Source organism: Elephantulus edwardii, unplaced genomic scaffold, assembly GCF_000299155.1.
Source record: "Elephantulus edwardii isolate Elephantulus edwardi_28Jun2011 unplaced genomic scaffold, EleEdw1.0 scaffold00419, whole genome shotgun sequence".
NCBI classification, from domain to species: Eukaryota; Metazoa; Chordata; class Mammalia; order Macroscelidea; family Macroscelididae; genus Elephantulus; species Elephantulus edwardii.
This window is the reverse complement of record NW_006400169.1, coordinates 19,063-40,018: the sequence shown is the minus strand read 5'-3', so window position 1 is coordinate 40,018 and position 20,956 is coordinate 19,063. Positions and strand designations below refer to the sequence as shown.

Here is a 20,956-nt window from a genome sequence, read left to right as displayed (position 1 = left end):
CTTCCTGGATCATTTAATATTCTGCCCAAAGCATCCTTGATTACAGCAACTCTAGGTTTGAATCTGTTCTTCAGTTCCTTGAGCTTAAGAAATGCTGAGCAGTGTATACACCAATTTCAGTGGTTCTTGAGAGAGCTGACTTTAGTGCACAACATGAAGAGAGATCCTTTAGAAAAGCTGATTTTCATATGCAGCATTAGGCCCTTAGAAAGATTACTGTTGGCCTTGCGCAAAACAGTTCCAGCGTAGGCCAAGGCCTTTGGAGCAGACCATCCAGGAGGCTGGATTTTATGAGGAGGAATATTGCATCAGAATTGGGGGAAGACTCATAATATTAGGCAGATAATACAACCTTGCTCACCAAAACTGAGGAAGATGTGAAGCATTTGCTGCAGAAGGTCAAGGACTACAGTCTTCAATGTAGACTGAAGCTCAACCTCAAAGTAACAAAGATTCTCAACACTAGACCAATTGGAGACCCTTTATGATAGAGGGAGAAGAGATTGAGGTTGTTAACAATTTCAGCTTTCCCAGATCCACAATCAATATTCTCGGTACCAGCAGTCAATAAATAAAAAGACTAATTGCTCCGGGAAAAGCTGATGTCAGGGACCTCTCCAGAGTGATTACTGAAGAGCAATGATGTAAGTCTAGAGACTAAGATATGCCTGATTCAGGCAATTGTCTTTGCAATTACTTGCTATGCATCAGAGAACTGGACAATGACCAAAGATGACAGAATTGAAGCCTTTGAGTTGCGGCACTGGAGAAGAGTATTGGACATATCGTGGACCACCAAAAAAACAAGCAGGTTTATCCTAGAGAAGGTGAAACCAGGCTGATCCTTGGAGGCAAGGATTTTGACATTCTGTCTCGCATGCTTTGGGACATGTGGCCAGGAGAAGGACATCATGCTTGGAAGGATGGAGGGACAGCACAAGAGAGAAATATCCTGGATGGGGCGAATTGATACAGTAACTAGGATAATGAGAGCAAGTGTTTCCGAGACAGTCAAAGTAGTTCTGGATAGAGAAGGGTTCAGAACTGTTGTACATAGGTTTGCTATAAGTCACAGGTGACTCAATGGCACATAACAACAATCAACAACAGGCCAAGTGGGGCATAGTGGGGCGCTAACCAGAAGTGTTGACAGAGGCGTCTGTTAAAGCACCACGCTGAGAAGAAAGGAAAGGAAGCAGAAGTAAAGGTAAAAGAGAAGATAGATTTGTTACAAAAGGTATATCCCTGCTATGGTGAATAACGCTGCTATGAACATTGAACACTGATTGGTGTAGAGATCTCCATTTGTGTCTCAGTTCTAATTTCCTTGGGTTATGTTCCTAATAATGGAATAGCTGGGTCATATGGACATGGAAACAGCCTAAATGCCCAACCACAACTGAATGGGTTGAGAAATTCTGGTACATTCACACGATGGAATACTGCACACTCTTCAGGAGCAACAAAAATACTACATAGTTTAGAAGAGACTGGAGAGCATTATACTGAGTGAACTCAGTCTCATAAAGACAAATACTGCATAAGGCAATTATTGCAAAAACAGAAAGATAACTAGTAAAATGTGTACAGGAGTCTAAGAGGGAGTGGGAGCAGAAGAGAGAAGACAGGTTAAGGGGAAATAAGTTCGCACAATTTCGTGTGTGATGGAGAGGATCTGGTGGGGACCTGAAAAGACAGGGTGATGACGAGCATATCCTAGTGGTGATTAATTTTATAAAACACATTATATGGGAATGATCATATGGAACACAATATCAGTGAAGAAAAGTGGAGGGTGAAATCTGCATAACAACCACAACAAAAGATCTATCCCAAAGGGACGAGCCAAACCCTGGAAAGAAAGTAATGGAAGAGGCAGTAGGCTGCTGAGGTGAGGCTTCCTGGTTCATCTGGGGATGTCTTAGGGCCTGAATCTGGGCCAGTGACTTGCCATCATGGAGAGTTCAAAATCTGGTGGGTGCTTCTTGTTTTGGAACACTGTTCTTTGATGTCACTCATGTGCCTGAAATGCTAAGTTATTTCCAGCAGGGCAGGCAACCTTTCCATGTATGTCAGAGTTGAGGCACTATGCCTAACGCTTTCTGTTTATGTTTTATCAGATATGAGCTTCCGCCTCTATTATCTCATTGGAATCCATCCTAACATTCTCTTCACCCAATTTTGCCTTTTTATCTAATTCTGGCCCTAATAGTTTCACAGTTAAAGAATCTATTCTGGGTAGAGTGGGGAAATATGTGGAACAAAGCTAAAAAAATGTAAAAAAAAAAGGCCAGGCTTTCTGGTCTGACATACTGGTGGAACCCCAAAACTATAATCTCTTATCATCTTTCTAGAACAAAAACTAACACCCTTGGTTCAACTTTCAGACAAACAATAGATAAGTCTATAAGATGACTATAAAAAAGGTGTGCATCAGAGTTGTATCCTTTCTCCATACCTATTCAAACTGACTGAATGCTAAACAAGTCATTCAAGAACTAGACTATGAAGAAAAAAGTGGCGTCAGGATCAGAGGAAGACTCATCAACTGCCTGTGGTATGCAGATGACACAACCTCGGTTTCTGAAAGTGAGGAGGCTTTGAAATGCTTGCTGCAGACTCCAGCCTTCAATATGGATTACGTGTCAACGTCAAGAAAACAAAACTCTGGTGTGAAGAACAATGTATATAAACTTTATGAACTTTGTCTGTAAATCAGTATAAAAATTAAAAGAAAGAAAACAGAAATCCTCACATGTTGCCAATAGGAAATATCATGAAAGATGGAGAAAATATTAAATGTGCCAGTGATTTCATCTTATCTTGATCCACAATAAACACTCTCGGCCCCAGTAGCCAGGAGATCAGGAAGCATATTGCACTGGGAAAGTCTACTGTAAAAGAACTAACTCTCCAAAGTACTAGAGTAATGATGTCAGTTTGAAGACTAAGTTGTGTCTTATGCAGATCATAGTTTTTTCAATTACTTGTTATGCATCTGAGAGCTGGGCAGTGAATAAGGAAGCCAGAAGAATCAACACCTTTCGGCTGTGGTGTTGGAGAAGTGTGCTGGACTGCCAAAAGAACACACTGATATGTATGTTTTAAAGAAAGTATGGCCAGGGTATTCCTTAGAGGCAAGTACGATGAAGCCCCATCTCACATACTTAGAGCATGCTGTTGTTGTTAGGTGTCATTGAGTCAAGTATGACTCATAGGAACACTAGGAACAACAGATCTGAACCCTCTCTATCCTCATCGTCTCTAATACTCTTGATCCTATTGTTGCAGTCACTGGAGTAAGTTATCTTCTTGAGGGTGGTGAGCCCTCCACCTTTCCAAGCATGATGCCCTCTTCCAAGGAATAGCCTTTCTTAAAAACATCTCCAAAGTATGTTCCCTTAAGTACATTGACTCATAATGACAAAAGAAGGACATGCTGCTGAGTCTTTTTGATGATTTTGAGCTTGTTCCACCTTTTCCACCCACCTAATAGGAGGATCCAACACCTTCTATTCTGATCCCTTTCTGGGAAATTGGCAGTGGTACTCAAGAACCATTGAGTTCTTCTGGTCTCAGGGCTGGAAGGCTGGCTACTCATGGTCTGTCAGTCCCTGGACTAATTGTTTCCTTATGTCTTTTATTTTCTTTACTTTCCTTTGCTCCACATAACCAATAGTTATGCCCTAGTGAACTGTGTATAATTTCAACAATAACAAAGAAGATTCAATGTTCATAAAGATAGAAGTAAGTTAGTTGTTGAAGAGAGGTTCACTTTCTCTTGATATTGAGACGAACTCTATTCCCGGAAGGGGTCTAATAATAGGAACACTGGGAAGAAGAGAGCAATGTCAATAGCAGTACACCTCCCCAAACAGTGTGGACACTGGTGTAGCAGCTTCCACAAACCAGGATACTGGGTCTTCATGAGGTGTCAGGGAACTTGTTAGAAATGCAAATTCTTTGGCTCAGTCTCTGACCTATTGTATCAGAGACTTTAAAGATGGGATCCAACAGTCTGTTCTAACAATTTTTCTGCATGTTTCTGATATAAGCTAGTTAACGTCTGACAAGCTTGAGACACACAGTTCTCAACCCAGTTGTCATGTTAGAATTACCTGGAATACTTTTTAAGAGTTAAAACTCTTGTAGTGATTGTGCTCTGCAGAGGATGGAGGCCCAGTGTGGTCAACATTTAATGACAGTTGAGGTGAAGATGGAGTATTTTATGCTGCCCAGAAATCTAGATCTGTGTTTGTGAAAAAATTAGATTATTTCCCCGCTGGGCACTTACTGTGTCAATGGCAAAGTCTGAAAATGAAAAAATATGCTACACTCCATTGGTCCTGATCTCAAGAAGCCCATATCTGAGAACTATAGAAACCACAAATGCAAAAACATCCTCTTGGATTGGGTGTTGAAGGGTATGTTCCCTTCTCCCTGCCCCAAACCCCTGCTATAGGGTTTTCTCTCCTTCCTTCAAGGACCCTCATCTGATCTGGGGATGGGGAATGTAGGAGGCCCTGCATCATGCTCATATCTGTCTGACCTGGAGATGGGGAGTGGAGGGGGCTACGAACCCTGGATCATGCTCATATATGGCTGATTTGGGATGTGATATGTGGGGAACCTTGACCGATGCTCACTCCTGTCTGATCCTGGGTCTTTTCTTAGCAGGCTGCGAGAAGCTGTGGGACAACATGAGCTGTTGGCCCTCTACTTCACTGGGCCAGACGGTGCAAGTGGAGTGTCCACGATTCCTCCAGATGCTCACGGACAGGAATGGTAAGGGCCAGAGCACAGCCAAAGAAGCCTCTCTCCAGGGACCCTGGCTAAGGGAATGACAAGTAGGGACCTTTTCAGGGCCCAAGTGCATTTGTTTCTCTCTGCCTACATACCTCACTTAGGGGCCTCTCTCCTTCCTTCAGGGACCCTGAGTGACTCAGTTTGTGCTCCACCACTAGCCTAAAGGTTGGTGGTTCAAACCCTTACACAGTGCCTAAGGAGAAAGACCTTGCTACAAAGGTTTTGTTATTGTTGTATGCCTTCAAGTCAGAACTGACCCATAGTTGACCCTCCAGCGCATTTTCAGCTCAGTTAATCGCATGGGAGGAGATTGTCTATCCTTCCCCTATGGAGCAACTGGTGCATGGATTTGAACTGTGTGCCTTTGGGATTGCAGCACAGCTTCTTGCCACTAGGCCACCAGATCTCCTTCTATAAAGGTTACAGCCAAGAAAATTCTGTGGAGCATTTCTCTCTGTAATGTGTTGAGTGTCCATGATGTTTAATCTACTACTAGGTTTGGGATTTGAGTTTTGGCGGTGTGTGTGTGTGTGTGTGTGTGTGTGTGTGTGTGTGTGTGTGTGTGTGTCGGGGAGTGGGGGTGTGTTATTCTGTTTTATTCTTCCTTAGCCTTCCGCATTTCTGAGCCCATTGATTTCCAGTCCTGCCTTCCTTAAAACTTACCACCTTTGTGTCCATCTTGCCAGGCTCTGTCGAGAAACTGACTTTCTGGGGCTCTCTTACCAAAGGAAAGCTTACAGTTACAATGATAAAACCAAAGGTCATTGCCCCTGTGTCACAACTGCCCTTGACTCAAAGCTGACACTCCAGTGGGTTTTGTGGGCCTGTACATTGTACACAAAGTGCCCATCTTTCTCCTGGAGCGACTGGTGGATTTGAGCTGGCAGCAGTCTGTGACCTCTGGCTTAGCAGCACAACTCAAGGATTTCCCTATTCAAACAGAGAACTAAGTATGGACAACTCAAAGAACAAACTGGGGTTAAAGGCAGAGCACTGACTCATCACCTTGCCCCTGCAGATGCTTCTTGTCCCAGTGAAAAGCTATATAGTAACAGGGACTAGGAGAGTTAAGCAATTTGCCTGTTTACACTACTAGTAGGTGAAGCAACTAGGATTCAAATCTAGATTTCTCTGATTTCAAGATTGGTGCTTTGTCCTTGAGGCCATGGTTATGGGGGTGGTCAGTGGCCCATGTGTGTAGCCTTTGACTCCTGCCTTTAGTGGAGCCCAGCATGTTGTTCCTTCTGACAATCATGCAGGACTGGAAGAACTGCCAGGTGAGGCCCTTCCCACAGTCCATAGGCAAAAGGAGAAGGCAAAGAGACAAAGCAGTATGGGGCAGGGCACAGAGCTCTCCAGTGCACGAGTCCACATAAGTGTACACACAGACAAGTGCACAAACACCTCAAGGAAGTGTGCTGCCCCAGCTCACTGCTCCTCTGAGCCTGACTCAGTGCCCTGAATGACTTAGGGAAGGGAAGGGGTGAGGCTGACCTGTTTGAAGGTCACTTTGGGTGGGAAACAAATCCTTCCATCTCATGTCTTTACACAGTGCTTTTCTGCAGCAAGTCCACAGTAGGAGTTCTTGATTGAAGATGGCTCTTTCCACATGGTGACTTAGGGACCCAAGACCCTATAACATGCAGCTTCAGCAACCTCAGCATCCAGCTTCTAAAGTGACAGTGAGAACAGGAAGTGTCACATGATGGTGGAGGGTGATTGTAGGACCTGAAAGTGACACTGCTTCTGCACACAGTCCCTCAGCCAGGATTCTGTTGTGGCAACACCTTGCTTCCGGGCACATGGGGCAGGCACTCAGCCTGTGCCATGCTCAACCACAGGCCGGAACTCCTCCTAGTCTCTGAGCTTCAATTTTCTGTAAGATGGGGAGACCAAACAATACTGGTGGCCGAGTTAAAGAGGCTGTGCTGTAAGCCTCAAGGCACATAGTTTGAATCTACCAGCTTCTCTGCAGAAGGATGGGCAATCTCATCCCTGATAATGCCTCTGAAAACCCATCTGAGAGTGAGCGATGAGTCACTCAACAACATCTAACAACAGAATTGTCTTAGGGAGCAGTCCTTGAAAGTCTGAGGAGTAGGTTTGGGTACCTTTAGGGAAAGAGAGAGAAACACATTCAATAGTTTTCTCTCTCGCTATACCTAACATTGGGGTCACTTGGTGGTAAGGTGTTGAGCTGCCTACTGAAAGGCTCGAGAGAAGAAGCAAGCTTCTCCCATGTGATCCACATGAAATCTGTTGGAGGGTCATTGTAAGTAAGTTCTGACTCAACAGCACACAACACCAGCCCAGTAAGTTTTGGTGGCAGAGTGTAATGGACTGAGCTGCTAACCCAACAGTAGCTGTTCATATCCATAAGTTTGTCTGTGGGAGAATGATGAGTAATATCTTCTCCTAAAGATTTAGTCTCAGAAATGTGGCAAGAGAGTCAAGATGTGCTGGAATTGACTTGACAACAATGGATTTGTTTTTGAAAGGCTGGGACTGGAAGCCAGCCTTAAATACCTCCCCTTGTTCCTGTACTATCCTGCTTCTCCTTCTTACACGCCTCTCCTCTTGCAAACCACCCTCTGCACACACACACACACACACACACACACACACACACACACACACACACACACACACACACACAGAGTCTCTACTTCCCAGCAGAATCTCTGTTTCTATCCTGGTCCTTTGGAATGGATTCAGGCATGGTTTACCTGGACCAGCGTGCCAGTCAGGCCTAAGGCCAGCCCCAGCCCTGGATCCCACCCATCTGGTGCTCTTGCAGAGTGATCCAGCTCTGTTGTCAGGAGGTCTTGGAGCTCCATAATCTTCATCCAGCCCCTGTTCCTCTTCCTGGAGCCACAGCACCAACAGGGCACTATACATGTTGATCTTGTCCCTTCCTTCCCAGTTGTTTGATCCTCTGCCCAAACTGCTAACCAGAAGTCTACTGTCTCCCTCTTAAGGCTTTGCCACCTTTCCCTGGCTCAAGACCTGAACAGGTGGCCAGGGAAGTTGGTGCAGTCAACTGGTGAAGGAATACCATCAGGTACCACGGCTGTCTCTGCTGTGATTCCTCCTCATGACCACATGGTGGCACTGTTGGGCTACAGCTTCATTCAGTTCCTCCAAAGAGTCAGGCCCCTGGACTTGTAGGAAAGGGGTTTCTCCTGGGCCACCTGGGCCAGCAGTGCCTTTAAGGAACCAGGTTCCAGGCTGCTGTGCAGAAGCACAGACCAAGACTGGTACAACCACAGTTATTCACCTAGAATCTCCTGTCCTCTAGGTCTCCACCTCTGTCTTACATTAAATGCCTCTTTCCTCTCAGAACTGCTTCATCTCAAATCATTAATTCTCTTGACCCAATTTCTTTCAGAGAGAAGTGAGTACCCAGTGAGTCTAATGTTATATTCTGGATCCTTTTAATTAAAAAAATAGAAAGAAAAAAAATTCACAATGTCATTTCTTCTAGCAAGGACCCAGACAGGTGAGTTCTCTATTCACCTCAGGGTGTAGGATGCCCCTGCTTGGGTGTAAAAGCTCCCAATCAGGGTTTAAAACTCTCCCACTGAAGTGTCAGAGTGTAGAAGCTCCTGCCAGGATGTAGAACACGCCACAATAAGGTGTAGAACTCTTGTACCAACCAGGTATAGAATACTCCCACCAGTGTTTAGAACACCCACACGAGAGAGTAGAAAGCTCTTTATAAGATTTGGAATTATCCCCTTAAGCTGTAGAAAACTTGCCTTATTGTATAACACACTCTCTGCCACGCTACTAAATGTCTCCTTTAGGGTGTAGAACTGACCCCTACAGGGTACAGAATGCTCTTGCTAAAGTATAGAAAGTTCCCACAATAAACATGGGTGTGCATATATCTGCTTGGGTGGCAGTTCTGGTTTATTTAGGGTATATTCTCAGCAGTGGAATTGCTTGGTCAAATGGTATTTCTATTTCCAACTTTTTTAGAAAGTGCCATACTGCCTTCCATAGTGGTTGCACCATTTTACACTCCCACCAACAGTGAAAAAGGATTGCCGTTTCTCCACAATCCAGCAGCATTTGTTGTTTGCTGTTCTGCTAAATTTTGCTATTCTTACTGGTGTGAGATGGCATCTCATAGTTGTTTTCATTTGCATCTCTTAGAACTAGGGATTTTGAACACTTCTTCATGTGTTTGTGTGCCATCTGAATGTCTCCTTTGGTGAAGTGTCTGTTCCTATCTTGTGCCCATTTTTCAATCGGGTTGTTTACCTTTATCTTGTAGTGCTCAAGTATTTTATAAATTCTAGAAATAAGTCCCTTATTAGACATGTCATTACCACATTTTTTTTCTCCAGTTTGTGGCTTCCCTTTTTACCCTGTTGGCTTTTACCCTGTTGTGGCTTCCCTTTTTACCCTTTTTACCTTGTGGCTTTATTCACAATAGCAGAGTTGGAAACAAACCAAGTGCCCATCAACAAACGAATGGATAGAGAATCTGTGGTGTATTCACACAATGGAATACTAGGCTTCATTGAAAAACAAAGAACTCAAGACATATTATACAAAACGGGTGACCCTGGAGGACATTATGCTGAGTGAAGTATCTCAGTCACAAAAGGTAAAAAAATACTGCATAGGGCCACTGTTGTAAAGCAGGACTGATATCAGGGTTGAGGGGAAACTAAGAGAAGAGAAATAATGTACACTGCTTTGAAACAGATGAGGGAGAGAACTGTTTAGGAGGAATATATGTTTATTGTCATGACAAGAGTCCAGAATGAAAGCTGTATATTGGAGTGGACTGGGGAGATGGGGATTGTATAAAAATGAAAGAATTTTTTTTTTTTTTACTTTTCAAAGGGAAAAGCCAACTTGGGGGAAGGGATGGGCAGGGAAGAAAGTGTGCAACAATGAATGAATGGAAATCCAAAGTCTCTGTAAACTTTCATTAAAATAAATTAAATATAAGTAAATTTAAAAAATATTTTAAAAAATGAAAATTGCTCCTGCTATGACATAGAATGCTCCCCATCAGGCAGTAGAATATTCCTTGTCAGGGTATAGAACACTCCTTATCAGAGTGTAGAATACTACTTAACAAGATGTAAAAGGATCCCCTGTAGGGAATTGAATGCTCATCTTAAGGTGTAGAAAAACTCCCCATATGGTGTAGAGCAGTCCTCTTAGGATGTACAATGATCTTGGTCAGGGTACATCTTTGCTTTTCAGAGTTCAGTACATTCCTCACCAGAATGTTGAAAACTCTATCAAAGTGTAGACCAATCTCATTAGGGTATAGAATTTTCTTTATTAGAATTTAGAACACTCCATTCAGGGTGTGGAATGTTCCTAGCATGGTGGTGGATGGTCCTTGTCAATGTATAGAAGTTTCCCTATCAGGGTGTACAGTGCTCCTTGTAGAACATTCTCCATCAGTATGTAGAGTGTCCCTTTTCAAGGCATAGAAGATTCTCCACCAGTGTGTAGAGTGTCCATTGTCAGGGTGTAGAACACTGTCCACCATTGTGTAGAGTGTCCACTGTTAGGGTGTAGAACACCGTCCACCAGTGTGTAGAGTGTCCATTGTCAGGGTGTAGAACACTCTCCATCTGTGTGTAGAGTGTCCTTTGTCAGGTTGTAGAACTCTCTCCACCAGTGTGTAAAGTGTTCTTTGTCAGGGTATAGAACATTCTCCATCAACATGTAGAGTGTTCTTATCAGGGTTTCTTTGCTGCAAAGGATGTGATTTCTCCTTCATATTTGAGGGAGAGCTCTGCTGGATACAGGATCCTCAGCTGGCAATTGTTTTCTTTCAATTTTCTGTACATGCCATCCCATTGTCTTCTTGCTCGCATGGTTTCTGTTGAAAAATCAGAACTTAGTCTTATTGCTTTTACTTTGTAGGTGACTCTTTGTTTTTCTTGTGCTGCTTTTAGTATTCTGTCCTTATCTTTTATTTTGGAGAATTTAACTATGATATATCTTGATGTTTTTCTTTTTTGAGTCTAGTTTATTTGGTATTCACTGAGCTTCTTGAATGTGAATTTCCTCATTGTTCATAATACCTGGTAAGTTTTCTTCTAGTAACTCTTCCACAATTTTTTTCAGTGATTCCCCTTTCCTCTCAAAATCTAGAATTCTGATCATACGTATGTTGTTCCTTTTGATCCCACATGATTCTAATGTTTTCTTCATTTTCTTTATGTCTCATCTCTGATTTTTTTTTCTTCTAGTATGTTTCCATTGAAGTTCTGATCTTCCAGCTCACTGACTCTACTTTAACTCTTCTACTTTTTAATCCCTCCATCATGTTAGTTAGACACTTCTACCATTTCAGTCTTAATATTCTGGTTGCATTTTCATATATTTGTTATTTCCAGTACTATTTTGCTATACCCTCTCTATCTTGTGATGAGTTTTTAAGTTCTTGTTTAAGTTCTATTTATATACAATTTAAATTCTGTCTTCCATCTTTTGCATTTTCTTCTGTAGTTGTGCAAGTTCCTCCTCATCATTAAATATATTCTGGCTCCATGGGACTCCTCTGTTGATGTAGGCCTCCTCTGATGGTGGAGGTCTGGTCTGTCAGGGAGGACCCCATCTGACAGAGAAGCCTGTCTGTTCGTAGAGACCTTGGTGGCGGCCTTCCTTCACTGTCAGAGGAAGCTTAATAAAATGGTGGAGGCTTAGTTGGCCAGTGGGGGCCTTGTCTGTCAGTGGAGATCTAATCTGATGGAGGAGGCCTACAGAATAAAGAGAAAGGTACAATGGTCGGCTTCTGAAATTCTTGTGATCTGATCCTCAACTGTTTGTAGCACAGGATAGGGCAACATTTTATTTCTGTTGGGCATGAGTCATCATGACTTGACTGTAGCCAACAAAAACATATACACAGAAACCCTAATATAGTAGTATCAGGATTCCTGTGGAGATTACATATACCTGTACCTGGTTATAGACACCTTTTGTATAAAATTCCACTGGAGGGGTTACAGTACCTGGAGAGAACCCACCTTGTCTCCCTGGAGATTTTGCCTGAAGTTCTCTACAGCCTCTGGGGTCCCAGGATGCACTAGCAGTTAGGCAGCACCTTGTGAACAGTTCTGGGCACCTGATATGGATCCCAAGCTCGTGCTTATGTCTTGGGACTATGCTGAGTCACTGAGGTGGAAGTCCATGTTGCCTTAACTCACCTTTGGTACCACCCACTTAAACCTGATCACTATTCATCCCTCATTCACTACCTAGAGGTACTCCTGGTAGCCAAGCCATCTCAATGTAATTTCAGAAATCTCCTTTCCTTCCTCTAGATCCTAGACTCTGAGGATCACCTACTCCTGTTTTAGAGAAGATTCAAGGAGAAGGGACCAGCACTCTGTGCCATCCCCAGCCTGCACACTTGACACTTGCAGTGGAGTGACCACTCCTGTCTGGTAGAGAGATATGGTGCACCTAATGCCACATAGTGACCAAGAAGCAGATATGTTTCTAGTCAGTGTTCTAAAGGCAGCCATCGGCATCCCCTGACCCCAGATAGGCCAAGCATGACTAACGCCCAAGGGCCACAGTCTCCAGGTGCCAGTTGCTATCTCTGGAAACAGGTACAAGACAGTGATGGGACATGGGCTTTGGGCCCAGACCCCCAGCCCTATCATGTCATGGCTGGGTGCTGTTGCCCAATTCTTGGCCTTGGTTTTCTCTTTTCTAAAAGAGGCTGCAACACTAAAGCCATGTAAATTTAGCTCAGATTCAGTATGCAAAGTACTTAGCCTAACACTCAGTTCTATAAACACATAAGCCACATCTTTCCAGCTCAATGGAACCAGTTTGATACTAAATCCTGGAGCCTGCTAGAAAGGAGCATGATAGAGCTAATCCCTGAGTGGTGAAAATAGTTAAAGCAAGTGGCTACTAATTGGAAGATTGCAAGTTCAAGTCCATCCAGAGGACATTGAAAATAATTCCTGGGGATACACTTTGGAAAAAATCTATTCTGGAAGCCACATGGAGTACAGTTCAGCTGTGACACAAAGGAGGTTGTTGAGACAGGATGGCAACTGTTTGGAATTCAATTTGAGCATAGGAAGTGGCAGGGTTCCTATCCACAGCCTTAGTGATCAGTGCCCTGCCCCCATGCTAGATCCCAGGGGTCAACCAGAGTACAGGATGCAGCTGGCCCATCCTCCCTACAGCTTCTGCTTGATGACACTACTTTGTCCTCAAATATTTGGGCTCATGCTTTTTTTAAAAAAATACCGATTTATTTACAAAGTTCAAACACATTGTTTTTCACATCAGATCTTTCCCATTTCCTTCAACCCCCTGTGAATCAAATTGTGCTATCCTATGATTAACTGTCCTGTCCTCATCCCTCTGCATCCACCCCCCAGCCCCCCTTGAATCCTCATGCTCCTTCTAAAATAATGGTTTTATACAATATTTATCCTTGTGGGACTGAGTTAATGCACTCAGCATAATGTTCTCCAGTCCCTCCCAAGTTAGGTAGTAATTTACAAAATCTTTGCTCCTGCATGCTGCATTCCATTGTGTGAATGTACCACAATTTTTCAATCCATTCCATTGTGGTTGGACATCTGGGCTGTTTCTATGTTCTTTTGATGGTGAATATTGCTATGAACATTGGTGTACAAGTCTCTGTTTGAGCCTCAATTCTCATTTTCTCAGGGTATATTCCTAGCAGTGGAATAGTGGAACAGCATAGACATTTCCAGTTGTGGAAATGCTGTCATTAGGATAACATTTGGTAATATTTTTTGTCAAGAGTGTATAGCTGAAAGCCCCTAGGCCTACTTCTGCTCCTAAGCACTGTGCTCAGCCTCTGTGGTCACATGAAGTACTGAAACACACTGCAAACCCTTCCACATCACTGGTGTTCTGCTCACACTCAGGTGAGCACCAGGTGGCTTGGAGAGGCACTTGATTTTGTGAAAAACCTCTTACGGCCAGAAGTGGCCTCCCAGCCAGCGGGAGCAGCAGGCAGGGTGGGGGAGCCCCCTGGAAAGTTATGGGGGGCGGGGAGAGGAGAAAGTGGCCCTGGAATGGAGCCCCTGGATTCACCTGAGAAGGGTATGGGGTGGAAGCAGATGAGCTTGGGGGGAGCAGCTTCAATGGTACAGGTGCATTACCTTATGCTAATTTGGCTGGAATAGAGCAGGGTTGTGAGTGGTGGTGTTGGAAGTCCCTGAGTAAGGTCGTGGGGTGGAGAGCTGTGCAGAGTTGAGAACTATGGAGGGCACCAGTGTGGAGAACTGTGGAATGTGTCAGTTTTGAGGACTATGGAGGGTGTCATTGTTCAGGTCTATGGAGGGATTCACTATTGAGGGCTATGGAGGGTGTCAGTGTTGAGGCCTATGGAGGATGTCAGTTGGTTTCTCTTGTCCCTGGAGCCTGGTCAAGCATGTGGGACAAAGCTGATGTTTTATCAGTGTTGTGAGTGTCAAATGAGAGTGTATGGGGAGAAAGAAATATAGGTGAGGCCAGGAAAAACATCCTAGGAAGGAGAAAGGCAGTGCTTGGAGGCAGGGAAAAGGTTCTGTTCAGAGCCAAACTCATCTGCCAACTGAGCTAGGAGACATTAGCAGGTATAACTGCTAGCTTGCTTACACACACACACACACACACACACACACATACAGTCGCACATGTATACAGGCAAGCACATGATTTGCACACATTCACACACACACACACACACACACACACACACACACACATCTACACGGAGTCTTGGTCCATTCTAGTACCTTTCCTGCCTCACTTTGTCTAATTGACTTACACATCTTTCAAGAATAATCAGAGCTAATGTAACTCTTACTCTGGGCTGTTGTCAAATGTATAATGCCTAATCACAAATTCCTTTTAAGCAGTACTTTCCTTCATATGTTCCAATGCAGTATTCATTATTTATCCCCTCTTTTCTTAGTTTCCCCCTACCCTCATGTTACTCCTATTTTATAACAGTGGCACTATGCAGTATTTGTCCTTTTGTGACAAATATATTTCTCTCCACATAATATCTTCCAGAGTCACCCATATTGTATAGTATTTTATGAATTCTTTGTGTTTCAGTGCTGTGTAATACTATTGTGTGACTATACCATGTTTGTCTGTTAATTCATGTATTGATGGGCACTTGGGTCCCTTCTATCTCTTTGATGTTGTGAATAATACAGCAATAAATATAGACGTGCATATATTTGTTTGGATGGCAGCTCTGGTTTCTTTAAGGTATATTCCCAGTGGTGGAAGTGCTAGGTCAAATGGTATTTATATTTCTGTTTGAGAAAGTGCCATACTGCCTTCTATAGTGGTTGCTCCATTTTACACTCCCACCAGCATTGTCTCCAGAGCCTCTCCAGCATTTGTTGCTTGCTGCTCTGTTGAATTTTGCTACTGTTACTGGGGTAAGATGATTGCAAAGAGGGCTGAGGGGAGGGGGAGATGGAGGTAATTGTGCAATAATGAAGACTATTTTTAAAAAGTGAACTTGGGGGGGAAAGAAGATGGGATAAAATGTGTAACAATTCATGAATAAATGAAAATCTAAAAAAGGGGGGGCTTCACTTTAAGAACACGAACTAGGCAAGGATGCCCATTATCACCTCTCCTATTCAATATTTTATTGGAAGTCTTGGCGGTAGCAATGAGACAAGAGAAGAAAATGAGAGGAATCCAAATTGGCAAAGAGGAGGTAAAATTATCTCTCCATGCAGATGATATGATAGTATAATTAGAAAACCCTAAAGGCTCAGCACGAAAACTATTGGATATGGTTGACCAATTCAGCAAAGTAGCAGGATACAAGATAAACATACAAAAATCAGTTGGATTTCTCTACAGTGACGAAGAGAACATAGAGCTGGAGCTAAGAAAAACAATACCCTTCACAATAGCTAATCACAAGATTAAATACTTGTGAGTAAATCTAACCAGAAGCACAAAGGGTCTTTTCAAAGAAAATAAAAAAAAACAACAACATTATTACAAGAACCAAAAAAAGACCTGAAGAAGTGGAAGAATATCCCTTGCTCATGGATAGGAAGACTCAATATTGTGAAAATGGCAATACTACCAAAGGCAATTTGCACATTCAGTGCAATCCCAATACAAACACCAATCCCATTCTTCAAGGAGATAGAAAAGGCAAACTCCAGTTTCATTTGGAATGGAAAGAAGCTCCAAATAAGCAAAGCACTCCTTAAAAATGTAAAAAAGGTAGGAGACATCTCTCTCCCTGATTTCAAATCCTACTACACTGCCATGGTGGTTAAGACAGCATGGTACTGGTACAATGACAGACACATAAATCAATGGAATACAATTTGGAACCGGAAATCAGACCATCTACCTATGGTCAACTGATTTTTGACAAGGAGATTAAATCAGTTAAGTGGGGAAGTGACAGCCTTTTAAACAAACAGTGTTGGCAAAATTGGAAAACTGTTTGCAGAAGACTCAAGCAAGATCCCCACCTCACTCCATATACAAAAACCAACTCAAGGTGGATCATGGACCTAGGACTAAAACCAAGGACTATAAACTTCATTCAAGAAAAGCTTGGAAGAACTCTAGTAGTCCTAATCCACAACATAAAAAGTCTTCGAAGTATCCTGAAAAATCTACAACAAGGAGAAGATAAAACAGATGAATGGGACCATCTAAGAATCAAATCCCTATGCATATCCAAAAACTATTCCAACAGGATAATAAGGGAAGCCTCAGACTGGGAAAAATTATTTGATAATGACATGTCAGATAAGGGACTTATATCCAGAATTTATAAAATACTTGAGCACCACAGTAAGGTAAAGGTAAAAAATCCAATTGAAAAATGGGCACGAACAGGATATGAACAGACACTTCACCCAAGAAGACATTCAGATGGCTAACAAGCACATGAAGAAATGTTCAAAATCCCTAGCTCTAAGAGAGATGCAAATCAAAACAACTATGAGATACAATCTCACCCCAGTAAGAATAGCAAAATTTAACAGAACAGCAAGCAACAAATGCTGGCGAGGCTGTGGAGAAACTGAAACTCTTATTCACTGTTGGTGGGAATGTAAAATGGCGTGACCTTTGTGAAAAAGCGGTGTGGCACTTTCTCAAAAAGTTGCAAATAGAGATACCATTTGACCCAGCAAGCCCATTACTGGGAATATACCCCAGAGAGACCATAACTGCCATCCAAGCAGATATATACACACCCATGTTTATTGCAGTTTTGTTCACAATAGCAAGGAGGTGGAGACAACCTATGTGCCCATCAACAAACGAATGGATAGAGAAGCTGTGGTATATTCACACAATGGAATACTACACTGCATTGAAAAGCAAGGAACTCTTGCACTATTATTCAAAATGGGTGACCCTGGAGGACATTATGCTGAGTGAAATATCTCAGTCACAAAAGGACAAATACTGCATGGTGCCACTGTTGTAGAATGGGACTGACATCGGGGTTGGGTAAGACTGAGAAAAAACTGGATATGTTATGTATACTGTATTGAAACAGATGAGGGAAAGAACAGATTAGACTGAGTATGACTGAGTATTATGGTTAACACAGGATTGCAGAATTAAGGTTGCATAGAGAGGTGTACTTGGTGTGGGGGGTCGGGGGGAATGGGGGAATTGTAAACCAATGAAGGAATTTTTTTTCTTTTTCTTTTCAAAGAGAGGAGCGAACTGTTGGGGAGGGGTGGGCAGGGAGAAAAGTGTAGCAATGAATGAATGGAAATAAAAAATCTCTTAAATATTTATTAAAATGAGTAAAAATGGAAAAAATGGGCTTCAGCATGTGGGAGATGAGGATATATGATAGTTGATGATGGTGCAGCATAGGGCAAGGTTTGGATACTTTGTTATAGGATTGGTGTGAGTTGTAGTCCACTTGACAAAACATAACAACAACATCATTTTTTACTCTCTAGAATTAGAGAAAGTTATTAAAATAATTTCATTATTATTAAATAATATTTTAATAATAAGTTGTTTATTATTATTATTATTATATTAATAATAAATTTAATCCCGGGGCCAATTGGGAGCTGTCATTTAGAGAAAAGCAACTGGGAACAAAGTGACAGGAGGAAGTTCTAGATGGTCCAGGCAAAGGCTGAGGGCATAAAAAAGCCCTAGCTGTCTGTCCCTGCCTCCGATGCTCATGTTTATCACTTACAGGTTCTATGTTCCGAAATTGTACACGAAGTGGCTGGTCTGGAGCCTTCCCCAGGCCTGATATAGCCTGTGGGATTGACATAAACAGTTTGTTCAATGAAAAGCAGGTAAGTTTGTCAACTGGCCTGCTCACGACCCAGACAAGAGAAGATGGGATGCATGTATGTGGTCAAGAGGCTTGGAAGCTGCATAGGCCCACCCCTTTGCTCTCTTGGGCTCAGAGAGCCTGTGTCACTGTCACTGTCTGTTAACTGGGGATTCTATCTCTCAGGTGTCAGGGCCCTGAGGGGGTGCTTATGAAGAATGTGAAACATGAAAAATCACTGTATATCACTCCAAAAGAGGTGGAGGATTCCACCTGAAGAGCCCTCCCATCCTTTTCTATGACATATCCTTTAATATCCCACTTGGCTATGAACTGCAAGAAGCCCTTCCTTCCCTTGCTCCAGGCTGATCCCCATAGTGCTGACTTCTCTGACTGATAAAGGAGTTCCTTGTAGGTACTTATTCACTCAGCCCACATTTATCAAACACCTACTATGGGCTGACATTGGTCCATGAAAGGAGATAGAGCAGGGACAGAATAAAAATCACACTCAGCACAGTGCCTGGCACATACATAATGCCTCAACATGCTTGGTGTCATATTGAATGAACCCCTCCCATGGGTCAATGGGTCCATACATTAAATCCTCAAGTCAACTCAGTGAGTTCACTGTTTTTCTCCCTTTTGGAAATGAGGAAATGGAAGACCACAGACTAAGGAACAAACTTACGAAGTTGTGGAGGCAGGATTCAAATGAAGCCTGCCATCTTATGCTAAGGGATCTGGGTGCACAGGGAATGGTACTGCAAACACAAAGGCTACGCATTTCTTATGGTTTGAATACACCAGCAGCAGCTCAGGACAAAGATGGTCAGTCTTTCATGTGATTTGTAGACTCTGAAAACCTGCCAGAGGTTTCGAGTGAGTGAATTGAGTGAACGATCTTCTGCCTTCCTGTTAATATCTGCATCCTCCCCAATGTTAGCAGTTCTACTAGCCAGACTCCCCTTAACATGTGCTTATCTAGATAAGGGCTGGAAAACCGTGGTTCTGGGTGTAAATGCATCCCACTGCATACATCTGTAAGTGTAGAGTTTTATTGATTAAGGGACAGTGAGTTTATGCTGATAAGGAAAGAGTAAGTCCAAAGCAAGAGCAACAGTGGTAAGAGTGGTTGCACTACTTCAGTGTCACTGAATGGTACATGTTGATGTTGCTGCTGAGTACTGTCCAATGAAAACCAACCCATAGCTGACCCTTCAGTGGGTTGTCAGAGGCTAAAAATTGCAGAGGAGGATATTGTCCATCTTTCTTCTATGGAGCAGCTGGAAGCTTCTAACTGTGTGCCTTCAGATTGGCAGCACAGCTCCTTGTAACTAGGCTGCCAGAGCTTCCTTAATCATACATGTGAAAACATTGAATTGATATCTGTGTTCTGCTGTGAACAATATTATTCTAAACAATAATAATGAAATAAATTACTTTAGCATTGGTAATTAATTATATAAAATATAATGAATATCAATGATTGTATAAAACACAAAGTACATGTACAAAATTCAGTGTGTATGAATGTTTACATGCAAACCAATAAAAAGAATTATTTTTCAAAAGTATTGTTTCTCACAGGATCCACGTCTCACCATACACAAAAATCACCTCAAGGTGGATAAGAGACTTGAGAATAAAGCGCCAAGCCATAAAGTTCATAAGCGACAACTGGGGATCAAGGTTAGAAGCTCTAGTCAACAGTATAAAGAGACTGCCAAATACAGCTGGAAATGAACAATTTGAAGATAAAATTGGTGAATGGGACCTTCTCAAGATTAATCCCTGTGTTCATCAAAAACTTTTTTTTCAACATGGTGAAAAGAAAACCTACTGACTGGGAAAAATATTTGGCGATACAATCTCAGACAAGAGTTTCATAACAAAATTTTATAGAATACTCCTGGGCCTCCACAAGGAAAAAGTATGATAACCTAATTACAAAATGGGCAAAAGACATGGAAAGAATTTTCACAGAGAAAGATATTAAAATGGCCAACAGACCTATGAAGAAATGCTCCAAATCACTGGCAATAAGAGAGATGCAAATCAAAACCGCAATGAGATACCGTTTCACTCCAGTAACAGTGGCAAAGTTTAATAGGAGAGCAAGTAATAAATGTTGGAGAGGATGTGGTGAGATAGGAACTCTTACACATGATTGGTGGGATTGTACAATGGTATGACCACTCTGGAAGGCAGTTTGGCTCTTCCTCGAAAAGCTGAACACAGAAATTCCATATGACCCAGTTATTCTATTGCTTGGAAAATACCCCAAGAAAATGAGAACTGAGGCTCAAATAGAAATTTGTACATCAATGTTCATAGCAGCATTATTCAACATTGCAAGAACATGGAAACAGCCCAGATGTCCAACCACAAATGAATGGATTGAGTAGTTGTGGTACATTCATACGATGGAACACTACACAGCACATAGAAGCAATCATTGTGTGAATTATTACCTAACTTGGGAGGGACTGGAGAGCATTATGTTGAGTGAACTAACTCAGTCCCAAAAGGACAAATACTTTATAATATCATTATTGTAGAATGAGTATTAGGATCCAAGGGGGAGGGGAGGGTGGGTATAGAGGGGTAAGGATGGAGGTTGTTGTTGTTATGTGCCATCGAGTCGCCTGCGACTCACAGCAACCCTACGTACAACAGCCCTAAACTCTGATCTGTCCTGTGCCAATCGCACTGTCTCTGACACTCCCATCCCAATTATCCCACTCACTGACTCAATCCACCTCATAGAGGGCCTTCCTCTCCTGCGCTGTCCCTCCACCCTCCCAAGCATGATGCCCCTCTCTAAGGACCGGTCTCTCCTCACAACATGTCCAAAGTATGTTAGAC

The 20,956-nt window shown here is 42.6% G+C and overlaps 1 protein-coding gene across 1 annotated transcript in view; it reads left to right on the top strand.

Moving 5' to 3' along the window:
- Positions 1 to 20,956, top strand: part of SCTR (secretin receptor) — a gene marked incomplete at its 3' end in the record, with an annotated part of 107,761 nt that overhangs the window by 68,630 nt on the left and 18,175 nt on the right. Inside the window, exons 3-4 of the mRNA XM_006902503.1 lie at positions 4,678 to 4,785; positions 18,007 to 18,110. Of these exons, the coding sequence (XP_006902565.1) occupies positions 4,678 to 4,785; positions 18,007 to 18,110 (212 nt within the window). The remainder of the gene's footprint in view (positions 1 to 4,677; positions 4,786 to 18,006; positions 18,111 to 20,956) is intronic.